The following is an 18,637-nucleotide window of genomic DNA, read 5'->3' as shown; positions in this document are numbered from 1 at the left end:
GTAAGATTTATTTGTTTGTCTATACGATATTCTATTTTTTTAAAGATTGTATTTATTTATTTTTAGAGAGAGGGGAAAGGGGGAAAAAAGAGAGGGAGAGAAATATCAATGTGTGGTTGCCTCTCACGTGCCCCCTACTAGGGACCTAGCCCACAACCCAGGCATGTGCCCTGACTGGGAATCAAACCAGCGACGCTTTGGTTCACAGGCCGGCACTCAATCCACTGAGCCACACCAGCCAGGGCCGAGTATTTTCAACATCATTCAATGGAAAGGAAGTTTCTGCCTCCTCTCACATCTACTCTGTCCAGGAAAAATTTTATCTCATGCCAATATTCTACTTAAAAATGATCCCCAAATATTCTGAGAACAGAACGTTCTCAGCATATAACTTTAAGCTTTTACAGAGTTCTTGTAAGAAATCACTTACAATTAGTTCTGATTCACTGGAAGGTATGGGCCCTCTTACTCAAGGTGCTTGTAGAACCCTGTGAATTCTGCAGGTACGTAGGAACAACAGATTGCAATAATTTACATGAAATTGGGCATACCACTGGCTTCTTGTTCCCGTACTGCTTTGACCGTCTAGGAAAATTTGTACTGGACTTATTTTGTCCAAATCTTATCTAGAGAAAATAAAAATTTTAGATTTCAGACTATTTATTTCGATTCAATAAACTATCCTCACTGGGAAATGCCAAAGCAATCTGTCTCACCAGGCACAATAAAGCAAGCTGCCCACCCTTTGTTTGCATTCTGCATGCAACTCTAAACCTAATTGGCTTTCTGATGGAACAGGTCAATGACTTTAAATGATGCACAATTTCCTGTCTATATAAGTCACCTTTTCACATTAAACATGGAAACTCCATAAAATAAGTTACTATTTTCCTTTCAGAGCAACAATAGTATTTGCCTTCATTACACATAAAGAGAATTCACTGGAGACAATGATTTTTTCAAATGAAAGGATTAAAATAATCCCATTAAAACCAAAACAAAGGCATTTTATGTTCTCAAATCTTTATTAAAGTATTTCTTTTATAATCCTGGCTCAATAATAACTCTTGTACTCTTATATCACAAATTTACCTTTAAGTAACACGTAACACACTTAAGGCAGATTACTTTATTGATGGCCTCAGCTTCTGAACACCACGACGCTGATTTACACAAACAACAAAAATCACATAGAGGAGCATCTGTTGGCATCTTTCTTGGTACTTATCTTTAGACTTTAGAACTGGGCAGTAAATACAATTCCCATAATATTTAATTTTTAAGATAAGAAACAAATACCATTTCTATCTTAAAATCGCCTTTATCTGATCTGATTGGATGCCACTATTGTTAGTAACAAAAACTTGAAATTTGTGGGAAAAACCAATACTTTATATTCACTCCTCAGAGAAAGCTAAACAGCAAGAAAAATGATAAGCCATTATAAATCATATTGCTAAATATTACCTAAATTCACAAGTCTGCTGATATAATTGTATGCATGTAACAGCTAGCAATCACTATTTCATATATCAAGATGCATCCAGAAGTATCCCTTGGTTGTGTTAACATCAGGCAGCACAGAAGAGTCATTCTCCGGTCTTCGGTCATTAGAATAAACTGAAGCTTTTGAAACTATTTGGTAATCCCAGTTTCGGGGCCTGTATCACAAAACCTTCAGGGGACTAGTGGCCTCGGTGGAAGAACTCAAAGACTGGAAGGCTTGCCGTTAAGGTGGTGTAATGAGAAGATCTTAGTGAAATAGGAATGCAGCCATAATCCCTTGTTATTTATTAGAAATCAAGATTCATTAGATCATCTCTCTTTCAGAAAAATATCTTAAAACTTGTATATTTCCAAATGTTCTTTTTTAAAAGAACATATAAAATTAAGACATTTGTAAAAATAAATCAGTTTAATGTATACTTGTTTCTCTTCATTTTCCCCCTTCAAGTTCTTCTCGTCAAGCACAAATGTGCTTATCTTTTAAAGCAAAACAAACTCTTCTGTGCTGAATCTTTTTAATCTTTTCTTTTCATCCTCTGAGAAAAGGTCTTCTTTATTGGTTGTAGTCGATGTAAAATCATAGTCTCTGGAATGACCATTTACAAAAGTAAATAAGGGGTATTTCTCTTTAGAGGAAATTTTCAGCATCTGTAACAGAAAGTACAGAAGAACCCTTTATCCAACAGTACACAGTAGGACCACATGACAAAATCTAATGTTTTAGCCCTGAATCTCTCATTGGCTTCTCATTTACATTTATTCAGTGCTATTCTTTTAATATTCTGGCTAAAAGACAGGATTGATCAGCATCATGCAGTTTATTTATAGCTAAATACCTGCTTCTCCATTAGGACTAGCCATTAAAAACTAAGTACCATCCCCCCACTCCACCCCCAAAGTAAGTCTTCTGGTCACACTAGTTTGAAGGCTTACTGTAAAGAGTTAATATTTATATCCTTTTAGTAGTAGCAGACAATAGAACAAAATGGTATAACTGACTATAGTAAAATGTTGTAAAAGATTGCTTGGTACCAGAGAAAGAAGCACTAACCGCGTAGGAAGATGTACTCTAATCTCAGTTCTACAACTTACCTTGATGTTGTCTTTAATGAATCCCTCTACCTGAGCACCATCTATAAAACACGGCAACGGATAGCCAATCTCCTTGCCTCAGAGAATTTTTAAGATGACCAAAAGCAATAATAAAAAGTTATTTCCAAAAATTAAGTTTGGTCTTTCTAAGGATCACTATATTTGAAAAAATATTTCTGCAAAAATCTAGTCAAGCTAAAATCTAGTAATCTTATTATACATATGTAGTAGTAGTCCACACTTTACACATTGCCTTCTAGAGTCACATTAGATAATTCAGAAGTGAAAAAAGCAACACCTGGAATTTTGCGGGGACACTGGCAACCTACAGAACCTCTGTCAATTTGGTATTCATTGACAAGCCAACAACCCATTGTAAACTATTTTAAATCTTTCTGTTAAAAAAGTAAGCAAATTTTCATTAAAATAAATACATTTAAATTTCTGACGAAGGATGTTTTGATAAAATTCCATGTTTCTATAAGTAAACAGAAACTACAAGAAGGATTTTGTAAAGTTTATGAGAGTTACAGAGAATGCTGGAAAGAATACCCCAAGTACTTAAACAAGTGTGGGCAAAAGGAGGTTCACAGTTCTACATATGAAAAATAACCCAATAAATAAATAATGATACAAGAATAAACTCTATGTTTCATGTACTCACAACTGTAAACCTACTTTTGCCTACCCTGTACATCATTCATCACAATCAAATAAATATAATTTCTTCTTAAAGGATAATTTCTGGGGTAAAAACCAAATTTTATCAAATGTCAATATTCAACTAAAGGATAATCAAATTCTTAAATATTGCATTTACAAATTCTCTTGAAACATGGCTAAATATGTATCCCTGGCATACAGATATAATGTTAAATTAAAAATATTTCAACAGGAGAGTTAATATAAAATACATTTTAACTGAATAAAAAGAAACCATTTAAAAACAATGAAGTACTTAAAAAACTAGATGTGATGAAAATCAGATCCTATAACTCATTCTGTGCTCCTAAGTTATATATTGCTCAAATTTATTTTATTTACATCCTACCAAAAAAAAAGGAGAAGAAGAGCAAAATGAAAAATAAAAGAGAGAGGGCATCGGATCAGTCAGTGTCACTCACAGCCGATGGCTGGACGATAGTCCAAAACTGTTGTCATTTTATATTCATTTAGCGTCGCTTATAAAAACCCAGTATCTACCGAGCAGTTATCATCCTATCATCTTCGAATCAACACAGCAGAGCTAACATTATCATCTCTTCATCTTTGCTTTCGAGATTATGAACGAAGTCATTTAGGTTTATTAGTTGCTCATCAACTAAGATTCAAATCTGTACCCCAGAGCAAAATGTCAGAAAGGAACCCTTTAGCCTTTAATTAAAAAATTCACTTACTTTTTGCAAATTCACTTGCAAGGTAAGGCCTCCTAATGCATATTTTATTGATTTAAGCTTTGAGAATTATCATTTTTCTAGCTTTTTTGTGCTCGAAATATTTTTAAAGATCACCAAATGAAATATATATTTACAATTTACTCATCTGAGTTGCAAACTTACGTCCGTACAAAAACTTGCACATGGCTGTTCGCAGCAGCCTCCTTCATTATTGCCAACGCGAACAACAAAGACGCCCTTCAGTAAGTGAACAGGTAAACTGCGGTTACCCAGACAATGGATTACTACTTAGCACTAAAAAAGAAATGAGCTACCAAGCCATAAAAAGAGATGGAGGAACCTTCAGAGCATACTACTAAATGAAAGAAGCAAATCTGAAAAGGCTGCATAAGATATGATTCCAATGATAAGACTTGTGCCTGGAAAAGGCACAAGTATGGAGACAGTAAAAAAGAGTGACTGCCAGGGGTTAGTACGGAGGGAGAGATAAATTGGTGGAGACAAAGAACTTTGGGGGCCAGGAAACTACCCTGTATGATACTATAATGGTGGATACGTGTGCTTACACATTGGTCAAAACCCATGGAATATACAAGACAAAGAGTGAGTCCTAATGTAAGCTGTCAACTTTGGGTGCTGATGACATGTCAGTGCAGGTTCATCAGTGTTCCGGTGGGGACACTGACAGCGAGAGAAGGGAGCACGGGAAAACTTTCTGGGTTTTCCACTCGATTTTGCTATGAACCTAAAACTGCTCTAAACACAAAGTCTACTAAAAATACATATATTGAAGGGCAACTGAGTTGAGCAGTAAGGTAAGTGATAACATCAGCATATAAACATGATATGGAGGGAAAAATAATTTTAGGACAAATAAAAGTGGGAAAATTGAGACCCAAAGGATTTAAATTAATTCCCCAAGATGACTCAACAACGGCAGCAACAACCAAAAGAAATAAATTGATGACAAATTATTGGAATATTAGACCTCAATGGCTTATCGGCATGTCTTTCGAATGTTCTTCATGGCTCTAAGCACCATATTAAGAATCTTTTTTCAGGCTTCTTTTTTTTTTAATAAAAAATAACTGTTGATTTGAAAATTTGATTCTGAAAACTTATACCAAAAGTGAAAACTTCAGTTTTCTTTTTCATATTATAAGAAAGGATACACTGTCAAAACCTTAAAGTCCCTCCACAGTAAATAGAAAAATCCATATGAAAAAAATCCCAAATTAGACTATCTGTATGACATGGGGTATTTATCAACTGAAATACCATAAAAAAAAGATAATAAAAGTTATTTAGTAACAACCAGTCTCTTGATATTTCAACAGCAACCAACACATCTGAGCATTTCTTTCTTTACTTCCCTTGATTTCTGTAATATTTCCCTTTCCTGTTTCTCCTATTTTCTACACTGTTTCTTCTCTATCTTCTTCATTGACTCCACTTACTCCTGCATTCCAAAATGTACATATTAATCAATTATTTATCCTCTAACTACTCTGTATATTCTATCCTCACTCTTAAAAGCATTGCCTACTCTCAGTGTCAACCATTTTACTATTAGCCTTTGTTAACAGCCATGTTTCACAGATGAGGAAACTGAAATACCGAGGGGTTAAGTGACTCGTGCAAGTTCACACAGCTAGTAAATGACAGAGCCAGGGTTTGATCCTAAGCAGTCTGGTTCTAGTATAAGCACTATGGTAAGTGGAGGCGTGTTGCAGTATCAACTCCAAGTGATCATACCAAAATAAATTGTCATTTCTTCCTTCCAAAATTAACTCCCTTCCCTATTTCTGTCATTGGTAACATAATGGACATTAATCAGGAATGGTTTTTGTTGCAAGTGGCAAAAACAAAATTAAAAAAAACAAAAATGGCTTTAAGTAAAAGGAATTGTTTTTATCACATAACAAAAAGTCTGGCATTGCTACTTTAGTTAATTGATGTCAAACACTTTCTAGAATTCTCTTGGCCTTTCCCTCGTGATCACAGAGGGCTGCTGAAATGCCAGGTGTTGAGTGTGCATTCAATGTGTGTGGGGGGGGGGTGGATAGGGAGTGACAGCATTGCATCCATAGCTACTAATTATTTCATCAGAAGAGCAAAAGCTTTCCCAGAAATGTCCAGCCCACAGCCACTTCTATATCACTAGGCAAACTGTGTCTACATACAAGGCAGACCAAGAAAACTGAGTATCTGGGTGGACACACTGTTACCCCAAATAAAATCAGGATTCTCTTAGCAAAAAGGAGAGGCGGATATTAAACAGGTAACTAAGGGTGCTTGCACACCAGTCAGAAAGAACCACACTAAAAATAAAAGAGGGTAATGTGGTGAGGAAGGACTGAAAGGTTTCTGTAGGTTGTGTGGTCAGAAAAGGCCAAGCTTAAATCGGAATGACAATGAGTTAGACATAAAGTTTTAGGGGAAGAGCACTCCAGGCGAAGAAGAAACTCAGCCAGCACAAAGGCCGAGGACGCCAGCACACTTAGCGTGTTGAAAGACAGCGGCATGGTTCGGGGCAGAGGAAAAGGAGAGTGGGACACAGAGCCGAATGACACAGGCCCTTGTCCACCACCTCACCAAGCGATCTAAGTTGCCTTGTTCCCTTAAACATTCTACCTCAAAACTTCTATCATAAACACCCCATGACACTCTACACTAGTGTTTCTGCCCGTGCTGTTTCCACCATCCAGCTGTCCTCCATCCTTGCTTTCTGGTTGTAGGAACTTGACCCGTCCTTCGAGTTGCAGCCCAAGTTCCAATGTAAGTATCCTGATCCACACTGAGTGAGTACTCCTTTGTGCAAAGTCCCACAGATCTGTCTAGTATAGGGTAAGGGTTGCAAACATGGACCACGGAACTTAGACAGTCCCGGTTAAAACCTGGCTGATTCTTAACAACTGTGTGATCTCGGACAAGTTACTCCGAGACAAGTCTGTCTCATTTTTCTTAGTTGGAAAATGTCAGCATTACAACATCTAAGTAAGAGGAAATGGTGGGGGAAGACTGCATTTTTAAACAAAGTGGTCAGATTAGGCCTCATTAAGAAGGAGACATGTTTAAGCCAAGACTTAAAGGAGGTGAAGACATCAGCCACACTTGTGTCTGAGGGAAAAGCATTTCATTCTTGTGCAAACGCTCTGAGATAGGAGCCTGCCTATGAGTTAGAGGATCTGCAAAGAGGCCAGCCAGCCTAAAGCACAATGAAAAAGAGACAAACGGGGACCAGAGTTTGAGGCAAGGGGGAAGGACGTGGAGACACTGATCATCTAGGGCCTTGGAGAATATGTAAGGACCTTTCTACTTTTAAGTGAACTGGCCATCAATGCAGGGTTTTGAGGAAAGGAGTGGATGATCCGACTTACAAGTCAAAAGGGTTATCCAGGCTGCTGAACTGAGAATAGGTGGGACGGAGGGGCTGGAAACTAATCCGGAGGCTGCTGCAGTAACAGCAGGGCTCAGACGGGGGCAGCAATAGCGGAGGGATGCAAAGTGATCTGCTTCTAGATATACTTTGGACCTATAATTGGTTATGGGACATGAAAGCTGGAAAGTAAGGATAACTCCAAGGCTTTGGCCTGAGCAAACAGAATGATAAATCTCCCTTCAAATGAGAAAGAAAACTATGAGTGGAACAGGCTTAAAAGGAATCTACACATCACACATGCAAGAGATGATACACAGAAGCTAGGCATATATAATCTAAGATTTGGAAGAGAGGTTTGGGCTAATGATATGATCTTGGTTTTAGCTGACTTATTTTTGATACTTAAAGCTATACGAGTAAATAGAGCACCAAGATGAAGAAGACATGAGAACTACAGACTAAGCACCGGGGTGCTCCAGCATAAGAGGCTGTAGAAAAGAGCAGGCAAAGGAGACTTGAGAAGCACTACTTGGTAAAGAATGAAGTAAACCACAACAGTTTGGGTCCTGGAAGGCAAATGAAGACAACGTTTGGAAGACCAGTGGGTGCTCAGCTATCTCGATGCTAATGTTAGCATGTGTAAGATGAAGACTAAGACACGACCAAACAGACTTAGCAATGTAGGGTCAAGTGACCCTGAAAAGGAGGTTCGGCGGAGTGGTTGGGGTAAGAGCACTCAAATATTTGTTGACTAAAGAAATGATCACATTAATGAACTATTCATTTTTTCTCCTATATACCAAGACGTAAAACAGACTTGTGTTTGAACTCTCCCTTTCACTGGCCCCAAAGTCCAAGTGGCTGTTGGGTCTTACTGATTCTGCTTTCATACACTCTCTCAAAACAGTTCCTTCCTCTCCAATCACACGGCTCTGTCCTCGTCTAGGTGTTTGAAGAAGGCATTACAAACCAATGAAGCAAGGTGGGACTTCTTAATAAATGATGCGGTGACAATGTTGAAAAATGGATACTTACACCTTAAGACATATACAGGTTCTAAATATAAAACTTTAGGAAGAAATGTAGAAGAATGTAGGTCATTGGTTATTAAAGATTTCTCTGATACAAAATTTAAAAACCATAAAGAAAAAGTTTTACTAATTTGATTAAAATTAAAGATACCATTAACAAATTAAAATAGCAGCCTAGGAGAATATATCTGCAACACATGAAGCCACCAAGGGGTAGTGTCCAGAATTATAAATTTGATCTGACTGTGCTACGTGAAATACGCCAAGCGGTGAAGAACAAGTATCATTGGATCTCACCTGTAAGTGGAATCTAATCAACAAAACAAACAAGTTAGCAAAATAGAACCAGAGACATGGAAATAAAGAACAAACTGACAGTAACCAGAGGTGAAGGAGGCGGAAGGTAATGGGGGAAAGTAGGGGAAAGGGCAAGTCAAGGAACATATATAAAGGACCCATGGAAGACAATGGGGGAGGGGGCGGGGAGGAGGGTTGAATGTGGGATATGGGGGGTGGGTAGGACAGGGGAGAGTAATGGGAGAAAAATAGGGACAACTGTAATTGAACAACAATTTTAAAAAATAGCCCTAAAGAAAAATAAAGAAAATGAACAAGAAATTCTCAAAAGAGGGACCAAATGGGACAATAAACCTTGATAAGATGTGTAGTCTCACTAGCAAACAGGGAAATAAAAATTAAAACTACAAAGAGGTACTATTTATATCCATAAGATTTGTTAAAACTTTAAAAGTCTGACAATACCAAGTGTTGAAAGGATGTGAAACATTATACTGTTTGATATGATCACTTTGGAGAGCATTTGACAATTCTGGCAAACCTAAAAATATATATACCCTAAGACCCCGCAATTCCACTCTAACGCATCTAGTGTATCTAATATAATCCTAATTAAAGTGTTCCACATGCACAGATATGTACCGGAATATCCTTGTAGCCCTGGCTGGTGTGGCTCAGTGGATTGTGCACTGGCCTGGGAACCAAAGGATTATGGGTTCAATTCCCAGTCAGGGCACATGCCTGGGTTGCGCACCAGGTCCCCAGTAGGGGATGCACAAGAGGCAACCATACATTTCTCTTCCTTTCTCCCTCCCTTCCCTTTTGACTAAAAAATAAATAAAATCTTAAAAAGAAAAGAATATCCTTATACGCATTATTTGTAATTAGAAAATAAAATCAGCTAGATGACCATCAATGAAAGAAAGTTTAAATAAAAAGTAGTATATCGTAGAATGTACTACTCATTACTCAGCAGTTTAAATAAATAACCTAGACCAACATGTACAGAAACAGATAATCTCTAGGTCACTATTAAATGAAAATGTTAGCTATAGCAGCATATATACATTTTCACATAAACATATTATTAATGCAAAGTTATATAACATTCCAAACAATGTATGTTATTTATGGTTACATGAAGCTCAGTATTATGTACGTACTTAGGACAGCTGTTACGACAGGGAAGAAAGGATGGGAATAGGATTGGGGATGGGCAACACACTTCAATTATTACATGTGATTTTTTTTTCTTAAGCTCAACGGCAGCACATGGGTATTATTATGTTATTCTCTGCATTTCTGTATGTTTGAAATTAATAAAATCAACATATTGCAAAGTACAAACTTCTTCAGTATGGCTTTTGGGACTCAAATATTCCCACCTCCTTTTCCACCCCCGTCTGTCACTGTTCCCTCTGGCCGTGTTTCCCAAGCTTTGGACATTTATGTACCTTTTTCATCACTTTTGATAAGTATCCCATCTTTATCATAATTAATATTTTCCTTTCCATCATTTCAATAACCTTGTAAAAATCAATAATAAGTAGGAAATCACATGTTTGATATTCTGGTTATAATTTTCTAATATGAATATAAATAAATATATAAGTACTAAAATATTTATCCTAGTATTAAAATATTTGTTCCAGTGCTACCTAAAATCATCAAGTATTACTTTTGGTTGCAAGGCCTTACACCAGTGGTTCTTGGATTTTGTGTGCAAGACTGCTTGGGAGGATATGAGAAATGGAGACTCCCAGCCACACCCCTAGAGATTCAGCAGCTGGCAGACAGTCCTGCCCTGTACGCATCCTTGGCACCTACCAAATTGGACTATTTGCCATTCTCTTGACAAGCTCTACATTTTCCTTTTCCAATACCTTTCCTCTTCTTTTCTCTGCTTGGAGCATCCTTCCTTCTCCCTAAGCCAATAGAAATTAAGCTTAAACCATCACAATAAAGAACTTCAACTTGATTGAAACATCACACCCAATTCAAAATCCCACCTTCCCCTACCAATTTATTTCTTCTTCTGTATGGATGCTTATAATATTCAGTGTGATGTATGCCGATCCCCCTCTTCAACTGTAAATGCTACTTGAGGGCAGAAGTCTTAGACCTTGCTCAATAGTAGGGATTATGTCTTGGTCATTTTATACTTTCAATATAACAGTTACCCAGATACTTGCTGAACTGAGCTCTGAGAAACATAAAATTAATCTAACAACTTTTATAACCTTTTAAAAATCATGTAGCTAAAAAGCACATAGCATTACAAATTAAACATTATAATCTAGACTAGCTAGTATCATTTTCAAAATTAGAAAACAAAATACATCCTACCCAGAAAAAATAATTTTGTTTTTATTTGTAAAGTGAATAAAATAACTATTTAACTAAAAATGCCAAATTCCATTTTCAAGAAGGAAAACTGCTTAACTCAGGACCTTCCAAATAAAAGTGAATAAACCAGTTATTAAGTGACAAAGTGAGATTTTGATACCACTACAAAAGCTATTACCCTAAGAACAGCACCACTGCTAAAGCCAAGTTAACTGCCTCTAGCAAAATTCTCAGTACTTCCAAATGATACTCCAATATGGCTTCTCTTTGCCTCGATGTTGTATATTACCCTGATGCATCAAGAGCAACGATTTCTACGTTTTTTTGCAGTATAAAAATCCTTATAGCTATCAGTATAAAAACCACAAAAACCACCTGTTTTTAATGAGAAAATAACATATAACTCATTTGTGATTCTTGCTTTTCAACTTGGTAACAATAATTTGGCTTGTTTCTATTCTATGAGTAGACTGCTTTACTGTTCTACGCTGACTTGTTTTAACCTAGACAGAAAGCCAATTAATAGGAAAGAGAAGCAGAGCTCTTCAATGGGGTCTGTCCGTCTGTACCAACGCATGTTACAGCTCCGCTGGGCTTGTGTGTTGTAGCGCACAGACTACACTTCATACAGACCGAGAACTGACCGACCAAAACATACAAATATTACCAATTTAAGTAATAAAAGAGCAGAAAAGGTAGAGTGCGTGTTTGGTTATGTTCAACTGGCCTTCCAGGGTGAAAAGAGATGAAAAGGCGACTGCTGTGGGAAAAGAGGAATAAGGAAAGGCCCTCACACGCCTCATTTTCTCCCTCCTCAGCCACAGTTCTGTCATCACTTTGTTAAATTTCCCCTTTTACAGGGCAGGTCAGGTAACGTAAACCTAGCTTATATGAAACCTTTTATTTGGTGTTTTCATTTTATTTTTATTCAACCCACTATGTTTATTTTACTAAAAAAAAAAAAAAAAAACATTAACTTTAAGTAAAGCAGTAATAAGGTACTATTATATTTCAGCTCAAGAATTCCCCAAAGTGATTCTAGTATTGGTTGTACTTACCCATAAAATGATAAGTTATAGCTATTGATACTAATAAAGAGACATATCCAGTTATGCCTATTTCCCCAATAAGTAATCTTTTTATTTTGTAAAGTACTAAAGATAGACAATCCTTGAGGCTCTATTAATATTTAGCAGTATTGTATTCAAGGACCAGAAAAATACAGAAGTTTAAAGGTAATGAGAAGGAGTTAAATAAACCTACTTCAAAGATCCTGTAAGTCGAATAGATCAGATTAGACAAGCTTATTGGAAGGTAACAACACAGCTCATTTAATAAAGCAGTTCTGAGAAATCCAAAAATACCATTTCTCTTTTTTAAAAAAAATCAAAGAAGCACTTGGACTAACAAGAAATAATGCACAATTTGGCTTGATCAAATACTTCATTAATTTTTTCTACCCCCTAAGGTATTGTCCTTTTAAAATCCTCTTCAAATAAAATAGAACCTAATTGCTTGCACATACACCCTAATCCATTTGCCAATGGATTTGTATTTCAACAGTGCCACCTAGTGGTTCGATCAATACTCTCGACTGTTCACTAGAGAGCTGGTTTCATCAGCACCAAAAAGGCTAGGAATACCCATAGTTTTATTTTCTGGTTCAATATTTCTAACAACATTAACATTCAAGGGGCAGTTTTATAAAAGTATCGCAACTTACAGACTTTTTGTCTTTTCACAGTCTATCCCAAATAAAAATCAGGTCACTTACCAATATTATAACATTTTAAATAAAAGTACCTTGGTGATCTCTTCCGAAGCTCTCTGGAAGTCCTGAACGTTGCGACAGTAAAACCCTATTGTGCAGCTCGGGTCCATCTTCCGAAACGACATCTTTTTGGGAGAAGGGCAGTGGAATGTCTGTAATTTTGAAAGTTCTTTAGGATTTATTTACTTTTATTTTACGGACTTAACGTACATACTAGACAACTGCTAATTTAAAATTTGCTACCTAGTTTTTCTCAAAACTTAAACGTGATTTTCAAATGGGGTTTTAAGTCTCGCCAATGCAGACAGTCCTTCCTACTCTCCAAAGCCCTAAGATATGACAGCCAGATACTGTGTACATGCAGGTCCAGTTTCTACCTTCTGTGACATTAGTGCCCTTCTGCAGAAGGGAGTGTCAAAGGGATGTGCATTTCTAACACTTGCACAAAGAAAGAAAAATGTGCCCCTGAAAAGGGCATGAGTAAGCTAACACAAGGTTTAGAATCAAGCTAGCCCTTTCTATGAGAGTGCAATTAAGTCTGTTTTGTTAGAGTTTGTAATGTTTATAAACCTTTTTAATAAGGATATTAAGACTTTTTAACAAATACATAGATTATGTATATGTTCCATAGTGTTGGCCACACAGTACAACATACAGGTGATATGTCATAGAATAATTATACACTGGAAACCTACATCATCTTATTAATCAAGGTCACTCCAATGAATTTAGTTTTTAAAAATGTTCCATAGTGATATGAAAAGAGGTCAACTTAAGAGTTTTAGCAAGGGACACAATTAGTACATAACTTCATATTCTCCCAATCCACTCTTCTTCTTGGCTTTAATTCTTTATGCCCATACAGGACACAAGTAAAAACTGTTCTGTTATGGCCTTGCCTCCCCCTTAGCAATCCTCCTGTCCTATTAGTTCACTTTTCTCAAGTGGTCACAGTGCCACAGATGTCAATGGGCTGGGAAGGGTGCTCTAGCCTCTCTGCCCTGGCTGATGGGATGTGGCTCTTAGTAGATAGAGTCTGGATCTTTAGAGAACAGAAAAGCAGGAAAGGGGTAGAATATAGGGCTAATCACTCCAATCTTTTTGTTCACCACCACATTCTGGTACTTGGTTTTAAAGATTAAAAAAAAAAAGAACTTCTTAAACGCTTTGCCCTTAAAAATCACTAATGCTACTAAATCTTTTTTGTATGTATTGAAAAAGATGTTTATGGACAACAGGAGGACCATAAAAATATATGCTCATATATGTTTATATGTACATAAATAAATTTTGTAAGGATATACAAAAATTAAGCTTAAGGGAGAGGAAGAAAACCGGGCAGATGGCAGACAGGTATGGAAATTCTTTGTTGTATATTTCATATATTTGAATTACAGAACAAGCTCAGACAAGAAATAATCTATGTTGAATTGGAACTCATAAAATTAAAATTTCCCTACATTCAATGCCTAAAACTAAGGGATTTACCTTGAGACCATCTACCAAAATGTGGGAAAATACGGGCTTTCCTATTTGCTATGTTCCTGGTGAATCAAAGTCACTCTTCTCTCCCACTTCATCCTAGTGATCCAATTAGTACCCCATGTTATCATCAGAGGACAGGCTAAGTGCATATTCAAGCTGCTTTTTTTCCCTTATGGATAGTTCAATCATATGTAAGATTCAAATACAACATCACGGAGATAGATACAGACGAAACAAACGTGTTTTCCAGACCAGGGCCTTTACAAAATGCTCAGCTAACACTTACTTTATAGAGTGAGATTCAACCTAGCTAACCTGGAATCTCCAGGGCACTAGTCAACACAAGTATTGTCTTAGTTGGACTTTCTCTAATGTTGTTTCATGTGTTTTATTTATAAGGAGATGCTAAAAACAGATCTGGAAAGGAACAGAAGACCTAAGTTTGTTAGTTAACAATATACAGGAGTATATTGGCATACAAGGTACAGAAAGTTCTAGGTCTTATTTACAAGAAGTTATTCTACATATAAGGTATCTAAAAATCATCATTTGCCTAACTCCTTCCAAAGCCAGTAAGCAAGATTTATTTGGTTTTTGCTACTTGAAGATAAGGAAGAAGGACCAAAGTTTGTACAAGGTCCAAAAAATATTTTTAACTCATGTACAAGGTCATCTTAGGTAATACTAAAGAATGATTAAGGTTTTTATTCAAGAACCAATAGGACTAAACCAGAATAAGCTCAGGGCTATTTCTCAGTACTGTTTCAATAATCATAGATAGTAACACTAACCTGTTAATCATGGTTGTTTTGATATCTGCAAAAAACTACAATTATTCACAAAAATACTGATATAAATCTGTGATCACTGAAAACTGAAATTGCTATAGGCTATACTACATGGTAATGAGGACTCATATTACAGAGAGGCATTTTATATCATTTAAACTTAAAATGATACTCTGTTGTTCACCCAGAAGATTCTGAAGTCAAACCAACATTAATTTATAATTCAGAATCATTTGTTTATTGCAGAACAAGTTAGATTTTTAAATATTTTCCCAAGTGGTATTACAAGGCTATGTTTACTTGGTGATAATTCTTTGAACTATGCACTTACTCCCTTTTTGATTTTTAAAATTCTGACCACTGGTAAGAATAGCACACACATTTTAGGGAGTGTTCACTAGACACAATTCGGTGGCAATGAAGTATGTTTCTGAAAAAACTGGCCACAGTGAGTCTATTCTCATTTATTTAATTTTTTCAATACATTATTTATTCGTTGCCTCAACAAATAATTTATTAGGCACCTACTAAATGCCAGGCATTGTTCTAGGCTTATTAATTGGAATAGTGGATTCTATTACCTAAATATACAAACAATAAGGAAAGTGTCACAAGAATTCAAATTTAACACAAACATATTTAATCAAAGTATTTGGAGCTACAGGTTAGAATAAGAGTTCAACAAAGGTCTCTAATTAAAGTGCTTAGGACGTGCCCTGGCCACTGCTGCTCAGTTGGTGGGAGTACAGTCCTGTAAACCAAAAGGTCTCGGGTTCGATTCCTTATCAGGGCACATGCCTAGGTTGTGGGTTTGGTCCCCCATCGAGGCATGTATAAGAGGCAAACGATGGATGTTTCTGTCTCACATAGATGTTTCTCATCCCCCTTTCCCCTCTCTCTACATCAGTAAGCATGTCCTCAGTGAGGATAAAAAAAATAATAATAATAATCCTGGCTGGTGTGGCTCAGTGGATTGAGCACCAGCCTGAGAACTGAAAGGTCGCCAGTTGGATTCCCAGTCATGGCACATGTCTGGGTTGCAAGCCAGGTCCCTAGTTGGGGACATACAAGAAGCAATGGGTCAACGTTGCTCTCTCACACCAATGTTTCTCTTCCTCTTTTTCTCCCTCCCTTCCCCCATCTCTAAAAATAAATAAATAAATGCTTTAAAATAACAACAACAACAACAACAATAATATCTTTTATAAAGTGCTTAGGACAGTGCCTTGTTTATAGAAAGAGCTCAATAAATGATAACCTAAAAAGGAAGCAATAACTTGGTCTGATTTGGTTTCAAATTTTTAGAAGTCCAACTCTAGAACTCTAGGAATTCCACACCATAAGAACAATGAAATATGTATAATCTGCTACATCTCTCCTTCAATTTCACATACTCTGATAGGATACTACTTTCTCAAACTTTCATAATCAGAATTCAGGGCACTGCCTTAAATTATTTATAGCAATGATTTACTTAGAATTAAATTAAAAATCTAAGGTTTTAATTTCTCCAAGTATTGACCAAAAGAAGTATTTATCAAAAAGAAGTTGTTTTCAAAAATAATTTTAATAATTGAGGTATAAGGGTGATTTAGAACATGCATATAATTTATTACATCAATCAACTGCAAAATTTCACAGCATATAAACACACAACCAACAGAGCACGGCAAGGATGGTTAGCAGTATAGGGTATTTAAAGTGTCTCCACTTGGAGCACGTGAAGCTTAAAATATGATTAAAAGAAAACAGTAAAATTCTATTTCTGAACAAAGTAGACCACTCGCTATAATTTGTGTATTACATTCTCACAGGAAAATAAATGATGCTATGCAATAAAACATCTAAGATAAATCCCTGAATTGAGGAAAATGAAAGACTGTGCAGGGGAATGACACAGACAGGTTAGATACTCTTGGCGTCCCAATGTATAAGGAACAAACGCTTCCGTGTATTTACGAGGCTACCCAATTTCACCAAATTCTACTCACTATTCATCCTCACTATCACCCTACTTCAAGCTTTTATTACCTCACCTGTGAAGTGTTGCTACAATCTCAAAATAATGAGCTGCAGCTTTCCCGATGCTAGTTGTGTACACACATCCAGGATGTTCCTTCACCGGGCAGCTCTGCAGAGTCTCTCAAAATACCAGGTGACTAGTCTCTCTCTACTGGCCCAATAATAAACCCCAATACTCTCTTAATTTGCCCATTTTAGATAACACGAACACTATGAACAAGTTTCCATCTGAACCTCAAGTAACCACTTTTTAAGGAGTCATCTTGGCACACATACACTAGAAATGTAGCTTAGACACACAGGAATCAGCCCCGTAAGACCACAGGCAGCAGCAGGAATCACAATGTGGTTCACACAGCGTAATTCTCCAGTGCCTCCCCCAGCATCCATCAGTCAACTAGGAATGCTTGCTAAGGTTTACATGCAAGATGCTATGAAAGAGAAAGTAGAAAGCAATCCTGATCTTTGCCCGTAAGATGTTGGAACTTAGTTGAGGTACCAGTTTACAAAGGGCGCTAGACTGTTTTATCTTTCTAAACTATATGTTCATCTTGCAGTTAGTTGATCTGTTTTCATAATCTACTCCTTAAATACTTTTAGGTATTACTATTAGCTAGCAAGCCAATACTAAAACGAGGTATTAAACCACAATTCTAACTTGTCAAGTCCTTGAGAATTAGTGAACCAGGACACTCATGATTAAAATTAGTTTAAAAGTCTGGAAAGGCATCAACTGAGAAAACAAGACCCAAAACAATGAAATAATTACATTTCTCATTTATGGATTCTCAAATTTTCTGAATTAAACACTGGATCACAAAATGACTGACATAAAGGAGAAGAAGTTGTTACGAAATCAATGCTAAAACAAAAATTTGAAACTCAACTAAACTCTTAAAAACTTCTTACCTAGAGGCTAAGATTTCATTATTAGGCTTGCAGCAAAATAATTTAGCAGATAGCCTCCTTAAGTCACCTTGTCAGTCTAACTCTACTCCATCATCTTCTTTCCTTTTTCCTTCCTTCCTTCCCTCCTTCCTTCCTCCTTTCTAACACCCTAACATTTTTATTCTTTAGTACTGTTTAGCTGTATATCTACAAAATTACTTGGAACCATGCTCAATTACTCTGGTGGGACTAGGGCACCTAACCAGTTAAGAGACAAAGATAAATGGGAAAGTATATCATAAATTAAAATCCAGCAAGAAAATTTTTAACCTTTGATCATAGTGTGGGTTATGGTTTTATAAATCAGTAAAGTATTGACTAGTAACCTGTAATTATAATACCATAAAAGCTTAGCTGCCTAGCACATCTCTCAATAATTACAGTTTTCTTCATATGGTTAAAAAACAACACAGCTCTTAATCCATAGTACCTCAAGAGGGAAATCCTTTATGCTGACATCTACAAAAGACTGGCAGTAATGAGGATCCATGTAAATCAAACTGTCATCTACAAGGACAAAACAGAAGACAAGTAATTCAAAAAACACCTTATTATTACACTGCTTACAATCC

General features: G+C 36.5%; 1 protein-coding gene across 4 annotated transcripts in view; it reads right to left on the bottom strand.

The window, feature by feature from the left end:
* Window positions 1–1,006: 1,006 nt before the first annotated feature.
* The window catches only part of ATG4C (autophagy related 4C cysteine peptidase), a 79,866-nt gene continuing 62,235 nt past the window's right edge, over window positions 1,007–18,637 (bottom strand). For all 4 annotated transcript variants that reach the window (XM_045199465.3, XM_045199464.3, XM_045199466.3 and 1 more), the window contains 3 exons: window positions 18,496–18,572; window positions 12,855–12,974; window positions 1,007–2,154 (listed from right to left, as the gene is read on the bottom strand). In XM_045199465.3, the coding sequence (XP_045055400.1) occupies window positions 1,987–2,154; window positions 12,855–12,974; window positions 18,496–18,572 (365 nt within the window). In that variant the 3' untranslated portion in view covers window positions 1,007–1,986. The remainder of the gene's footprint in view (window positions 2,155–12,854; window positions 12,975–18,495; window positions 18,573–18,637) is intronic.

This window comes from Desmodus rotundus, chromosome 3, assembly GCF_022682495.2.
Source record: "Desmodus rotundus isolate HL8 chromosome 3, HLdesRot8A.1, whole genome shotgun sequence".
Taxonomy (NCBI): Eukaryota; Metazoa; Chordata; class Mammalia; order Chiroptera; family Phyllostomidae; genus Desmodus; species Desmodus rotundus.
The sequence above is the reverse complement of the archived record's forward strand: the minus strand, read 5'-3'. Positions and strand labels throughout refer to the sequence as shown.